At 35.6% G+C, this 7,373-nt stretch overlaps 1 protein-coding gene across 3 annotated transcripts in view; it reads left to right on the forward strand.

Moving 5' to 3' along the window:
- Nucleotides 1–7,367, forward strand: part of LOC134233424 (uncharacterized) — a 44,295-nt gene extending 36,928 nt beyond the window's left edge. For all 3 annotated transcript variants that reach the window (XM_062715388.1, XM_062715389.1, XM_062715390.1), the window contains 7 exons: nucleotides 1,295–1,693; nucleotides 1,985–2,080; nucleotides 2,873–2,939; nucleotides 3,830–3,964; nucleotides 4,270–4,530; nucleotides 4,832–4,888; nucleotides 6,635–7,367. In XM_062715388.1, the coding sequence (XP_062571372.1) occupies nucleotides 1,295–1,693; nucleotides 1,985–2,080; nucleotides 2,873–2,939; nucleotides 3,830–3,964; nucleotides 4,270–4,530; nucleotides 4,832–4,888; nucleotides 6,635–6,831 (1,212 nt within the window). In that variant the 3' untranslated portion in view covers nucleotides 6,832–7,367. The remainder of the gene's footprint in view (nucleotides 1–1,294; nucleotides 1,694–1,984; nucleotides 2,081–2,872; nucleotides 2,940–3,829; nucleotides 3,965–4,269; nucleotides 4,531–4,831; nucleotides 4,889–6,634) is intronic.
- Nucleotides 7,368–7,373: the final 6 nt, after the last annotated feature.

Consider the following 7,373-nt stretch of genomic DNA (forward strand, 5'->3'; position numbering starts at 1 on the left):
GACCAAAATATAGGTCTGGTCCCGATGACCTAGTTTCAACAATTTATGGCTATATTTTAGTATCTTAGGTATTTATTGGCTTAGAATCATCAAACTTTGTGAGTTGATGCATCTTGGGTTTTCGGAGAATGATGTCCAAAAAGTAGGTCACTGTGACCTACTTTCGACTTTTTATGGCTAAATTTTAGTATCTTAGGTATTTATTGGCTTAGAATCATCAAACTTTGTGAGTTGATGTGTCTTGGGTTTTCGGAGAGTGATGACCAAAAAGTAGGTCACGGTGACCTACTTTTGACATTTTATGGTTTTATTTAAGTATCTACGGTACTTATTGGCTTAGAATCATCAAATTTTGTAAGTTGATGCATCTTGGGTTTTCGGAGAAAGATGTCAAAAAAGTAGGTCACTGTGACCTACTTTTGACATTTTATGGCTTTATTTAAGTATCTATGGTACTAACTGGTTTAGAATCACTAAACTTTGTTTGTTGATGCATCTTTGGTTTTTAGAGAATGTCGATCAAAAAGTAGGTCATGGTGACCTACTTTTGAATATCTCAGGTACTTTTTGGCTTAGAATCATCAAACTTTGTCAGTTGATGTATCTTGGGTTTTCAAAGAATGTAGACAAAAAAGTAGGTCATGGTGACCTACTTTTAAATATCTCAAATACTTATTGGCTTAGAATCTTCAATCTTTGTTTATTAATGCATCTTGAGTCCTCAGAAAACTTCAATCTTAATATAGGTCACTGTGATGTACTTATGGTTTTTTATAGCTTTATTATTAAAAATATTATCAGTCATTATTGGCTAAGAATCATCAAACTTTGTCAGTTGATGCAACTTGGGTCTTAGGATACTTAAGGTTAGAGGCTTCAAATAGAAGTGATAAATTGTACAATTTATCAGAAGAGCGATTCAAGGGCCTCTTGTTAGATGATTCAAGATGTATATGAACTACGGCGCTTCACGCCGCCATATTTATCATGAAGCGCTAACGTGCTTCATGAAGTATGCCGGCGTGAAGCGTCGGAGTTCATAACCTCATGAATCTTCAAAAATTAAATTCATTTCTCAATTGTATTCAGATTTCATGAAAGCAAACTCTGCATACTTTTGTCATCTGTCTATGGTTGAAATGTAAAAGTTAAAGGGTTATATTAATTTTGTATTTTTTTTTTTACCTGAATTATTGTCAACGATTTGCTATTATAATATGTTGTTTCAGAAAGGCATTATTTTTCTTTTAAAAATCAATGCTATAAATGTTAAATGACTTTCTTTGATTTATAGATGTCGGAGAGACCTCCTGTTTACAATTCATCATACACCTCCAGACCTACCCACCAGCTAGTCACAGCTGTGGAATCTAACCCCATACTGAAGCACAGCCCCTCCAATCCCCAGGGTCACTCCACTGCTGGTCCCCCACCCCTGCCCCCCGGCAGAGAGGCCCAGTTAGAGGCACTCCGGAGGGACCCGATGGGGATTAACTTCGACCGCCCTAAGTACCCGTCCTACGCCATTCTGGCTGTACGGATCAGCTCCTTCACTGATTGGCCGACAGCCATGACGCAGACACCACGAGACATGGCCCTGGCAGGGTTCTTTTATGCTGGATACGGCGACTACACACGCTGCTTTTTCTGTGGAGGGGGACTAAGGAACTGGGAGGCTGGGGACGACCCCTGGGTAAGGCAGAGGCAGTTTTGATTCACAGTGAATCTACAGTATCAATATGGATATGGATTCATGCACTTATCTTTGTGTAAATTTTAATTAGAAAAAAAATTCCTCATGTTTTGGATGTAGCCAATAAAAAATGCAAATGCCATAATGCAGCAAATAAAAAATGCAAATGCCATAAAGTTTTCCAGACATTAAGTACCTGAATGATATATTCTAATAGAAATGCATGCATTTCTTCATCATTTTTTTTCCAAGTAGAACTGTAAGGTTATTCATAATCTATGTTGTTTCAAGGTTGAGCATGCTCGCTGGTTCAGTAAGTGTGCGTTTGTGAGACAGAATCGTGGACAGCAGTTTATCGATCTTGTACTGAGACGTGCTGCTGAGATGGTAAGTGACAAAAGGAGTTCCTGTGCTAAAATAGAACTGTAGATCAAAATGGCACAGATTAAGGCTATCTAAATTTAATTCCCTGGTTCTCAGGCCTATTTTCTCCAAAACAGAAGCGGAAAGGCGGCATTTTATTTCTCATTTTATTGGCAATAAAGTAGTTGAGGGAGGTATTTTTTTAAATTTTAATTTCCGAATTTTCTTTAACATAAAGATATTTTTTTAATCACAGATATACTTTCCATTTCTGGTCAAAATTTCTGCTTTATCCACTGCTTAACAGCGTGTAAACATCGTAGGTAATGTTCTCGAATGTATTTTCAAACGAAGTAGCCAAAATCTCATTGTAAATGGCTACTGGAAGTGATATTTGAATACTAAACTACGAAACAAATGAGGTCGGAATTTTTTTTCCCGGATTGGTCTCCGCAATACCAACTTTTTATTTTATCAAAAATACAATAAAATCGGCAATGCGGCTACCTCAAAACGGATGCGCGTGGGCCTGAGAACCAAGATTTCAATTTTATATGGCCTAACTGATATTTTCATAATAATGTCCAAGATAAATAAAAAAAAATTGTTGAAAATTTTTTTAATTCAGGAGTCTTTCAGAGACTATTTGTATTCAGATCTTTTATTACTTAACTTGCAATATTTTAAGGCAGTATTGTTGGCAATATAAGTTAAAAGCCTTGAACTTTTGAAGAAATTTTATCCCATGACTTCCTTAGAAGTTTTATATTTGAACCATTGTCATTATGATTTATTTTGAATATATCTTGTATATAGGAGGAACAGAGATCACAGGATGATGCTGGAAACTCGCAGACAAACCCACAGACAAATACAAATACTAGTAAGTAATTAAAACACAGACACACATACTAGTAACAAACTTACAAGTACTAGTAATTGATAAACATAAAGCTAATAAAAAAGAAATTTAATACATTCAACAAATATACACATAAACAATTTCATGAGTAGGGAAAGTGTGCAGGTATACAGATGTATGTATCAACAGTCAGATGTGTACATAGACAACAATTATCTAGACAAATAAGACTGTACATTTTCTTATGGAATATCAGTTTGTAACAGATAAGTAACTCAAGCTCCACTTCTTTACAAATAAAATGACAGACACAGAGTAATTGGACCTACATCACCTATCCAGGTATGATGTTACATTTCACCTGTGTTAACCTATTTACAGGGATACTGTCCAGGTGTGATGTTACATTTCACCTGTGTTAACCTATTTACAGGGATACTGTCCAGGTGTGATGTTACATTTCACCTGTGTTAACCTATTTACAGGGATACTGTCCAGGTGTGATGTTACATTTCACCTGTGTTAACCTATTTACAGGGATACTGTCCAGGTATGATGTTACATTTCACCTGTGTTAACCTATTTACAGGGATACTGTCCAGGTGTGATGTTACATTTCACCTGTGTTAACCTATTTACAGGGATACTGTCCAGGTGTGATGTTACATTTCACCTGTGTTAACCTATTTACAGGGATACTGTCCAGGTGTGATGTTACATTTCACCTGTGTTAACCTATTTACAGGGATACTGTCCAGGTGTGATGTTACATTTCACTTGTGTTGACCTGTTTACATAGATACTGTCCAGGTCCTTTGTTGAGTTATGTTTTACCTGTGTTGACCTATTTACAGGTGAAACTGTTTAGGTCAGATGTTGAATTATGTTCACCTGTGTTTACCTATTTACAGGTGATGCAGCCCAGACCCTTGCTAAGGAGGAGAAGATCATGAAGTCGGCAGCCGTTATAAGCATCAAAGACATGGGGTACGGCGAGGAGATAATTAAAACAGCCATCACTACCATCAAGAGCAGGCTTCCCAGAGGTACTGTATTTACTTTTAAAAAACCTCCCTGCTGCATTGAATTTTGAAATTTATAGCCTGAGAAATTATTAATAACAAATCTTATGGCCTTAATGATAAAGATTAATAATTACAGCTGATAAAACGATATGGAAATTTATGTATAGTTGCATCACTTTTCTTCAGTAAAGTTAAAACAAAAAAAAAGAAAGCATCGATCTCCAAGAAATTTGAAAAATTGCAATTTGCACTGTATGACATTTTTTATAGTCTTCACAATATATTGTAAAAACTGCTTGACTTCTAATAATTTAACAACTTTTTAGGTAAACACAAGGTATCTGCTCAAGAAATCTTGGAGGTCATATTTGAATTAGCAGACAACCAGAGAGCATCAGAAAATTCCAGCAGCCAATCAGAATCACAGAGATATGTTGACCAATCAGAATCCTCCTCCACTCCTGCTGTCCAATCAGGAGCTATCACAGAGAATGTCACAAATAATGTCAGCCAATCAAATTCCACTAGAGATAAAACTGACCAATCAACAAGTGAGGAGGCTGCAGCCACAGGAACTTCAAATGCAGGTAAAGATGGAGAGATAGTAGTCCATGCTTCTGTGTTTTAGAATTTAGTTTTATTTCCCCAGTGTGAATTTTTTTTTTAATATTGACTGTATACACTATCTGTATTGCGTAAATATGGCTGAAAGTTGATAAAAATATTTTTGGGGGGACTAGGAAATTATCAGTTTGCTTTTGTGTAAAACTGACTCACAAAATAAAAACCATGAATTTATTTTTAGACTACATGAGATTACCATATCAAAAATTTAATTTTTATAGATTTTTCTTTCCCCCCTACATTTCAATTTTTTTTCTCTTGAAGCTGAAGTTGGCACTGGAGAAAGTATTTCCAATTTTTTATCTAACCCTACTTATGATGGTGAGTGATATTTTTTACTTATGTCTTTTACCTGTTTTTTAGCTCTTCTGAGCGAAAGGCTCAAAGAGCAAATGCTATGTCCATTTGTGCTGTGTGCATAAACTTTTTAGAATATTGGCCATAACTCAAGAACCCCTTGACCAATCAGTGTCAAATTTGCCACAGGGTATCCTTGGTCTAAGGGCTACCATTTTTACTAAAACTAGGGTTGGGACCCTTAAACAAGGGGAGATAATAAGAAAAATAAAATCAAAAGTACTGGTGGCTAAAAAAATCTTCTCCAAAACCACCTGGTAGATTTTCACCAACTTACATACAAGGATCAGGATATGTTGAAGGTTAAAATTTGCACAGGGAATTACCCTGGGGTAAAGGGCATGGTCTCAAGGTCACTTCAAAGTTGACGTAAATTTACATTTAATAAAAATGTTTATATTTTCCTTACTTTAAAATCTAGGATCATCAAATCTTGTACGTTAATGCATGTTAGGACTTCACATCATGTTAACCCAAAAGTAGGTCACTGTGACCTACTTTTTAAATTTTGTGGGCAATTGATTTGGAGGCAGATTTTGGACACTTTAAGGCCTATGATTATCAAACATTGTCAGTTGATGCATCTTGGGTCCTCGAACAATGTCAGTTTAAAAGTAGGTCACTGGCATCAAATGCACAGTAAAATTCATCTTAAAGTAGGTCACTGTGACCCACTTATGTTTTTTTTGATAGGTTTATTAAAATATCTTCAGCCCTAATTGGCTAAGAATCATCAAACTTTGTCAGTTGATGCAACTTGGGTCTTAGGATACTTAGAGTTAGAAGCTTCAAATAGAATGACAGATTGTACAATTTATCAGATGAGCAATTCAAGGCCCTTAGGCCTCTTCTTTAAGAGCTTCTGTATATTTCTAAAAACTCTTAGTAAAGTTTAATAAACTATTATGAAAACATTTATTCCCATTGTTATTTTACACTATTTTGTGATTATTTTTTTTTAAATGTTTGGAATAATATTTAAATTTGATTAACCATGATAATTATTAATTTTAAAATATAAGTAGTACAAAAATGGAAGTGCCAGTTGATGTCATCATTTTGTTGACTTTTGAAATTTTTGGCTTGAGAAAGTAAAGATTAATTTTTGTGGCCTTAATGCACAAAATTTAGTCCTTATGTGTACCTATAAATAAAAAGGTCTTTTAAGCATGTATGGTAATGGACAGAACTCAGTTTTCTTTCAACTTGGAAGAATAAAAAAAAAAGAGTGTGCATAAGAAACTATACATTATGGGAGAGGGAGGGGGGGGTGAAAAAAATTGAATGTTTAAAAGTTTGTAATGAGGAAGAAGGGATAAGGTTTTTGTAAAATTTGTATGTAAGCAATCTGTAAAAAAGAGTGTGAAGTCAAGTTGTTCACCACGAGACCTAACTGTTGGGTTTCTGTCAAGTGGTTTCTGAATGAACTGTGTCAGTGAATAGATGGTTAGCAAGTTTAGGGGAAACAGTGAAAAGAAACTGTGTGTGAAAAGTGAATTGTGAGCAAATCATGAACAGTGAGTGAAATCACATCAAGTGAAAGTCGGGCATGAGTGAAAAGTAAAAGCTGCATGAACAAATATAAGGGTGAACGTGAGTAAATCTTTAATTCATTTCAATGCTTTAAAACTATATCCAACATCAGTAATGTTTTTTTTTTCAAATTGAAGCATTTTAAAAATCCATTGTTTTATATTGAACTTTTTGCAGAGCTGACGTCCCTGAGACAGGAGAACACAAGTCTTAAGGACCAGATCGTGTGTAAGATCTGTATGGAGAAGAACGTGTCCATTGCCTTCCTGCCGTGTGGTCACCTGGCCTGCTGTGCTGATTGTGCTCCAGCCATGAGGAAGTGTCCCATCTGTAGGGAGTTTGTCAGGGGAACTGTCAAAACCTACCTGGTGTAAATGTTAGGAGGGAGTTTGTCAGGGGCACTGTCAAAACCTATCTTATATAAACTTTCAGAAGTCTGGGAGATTTCAAAAGGGGTCCTCTCAAATTTTTTTTTTAGGTCACCTAGTCAATCGGGTGACCTATTGCTATCTGTTTCCAGCCGTCAGTGTGTAGCACCATGAACCATGCTTTGCTGTGTATTTTGCATCAGACCAAAACTTTAGACATTTTCAGCTACTCATCTTTCCCAAGGGCTTTGCAAAGAATTCATGTTCAGCTTTTTGGGACAGAGGGAATGTAAGGTGATGGTGATGATTTTTGAGTTAGGTATAACAAAATTAGGGAAAAATTTAAAATAGGAGAAAAAAATAACACAGTTATACAAGACAGGTTATGTCACCTTCAGAAAAAAAGTGAGTCCATCATATCCTTCAAGCTACCATTTTGCTCCAGTTAGAGGTTAATATTAATTGTTTGTGTCTCTTCCCATATACTGATACTGTTTTTATGTGAACAAATACCGTATATCGGGGATGTGTTATTAAAACAAAATCAT

This window comes from Saccostrea cucullata, unplaced genomic scaffold (assembly GCF_032062105.1).
Source record: "Saccostrea cucullata isolate Sc308-1 unplaced genomic scaffold, CSIRO_AGI_Scuc_v1 ctg3930, whole genome shotgun sequence".
Classification (NCBI taxonomy): domain Eukaryota; kingdom Metazoa; phylum Mollusca; class Bivalvia; order Ostreida; family Ostreidae; genus Saccostrea; species Saccostrea cuccullata.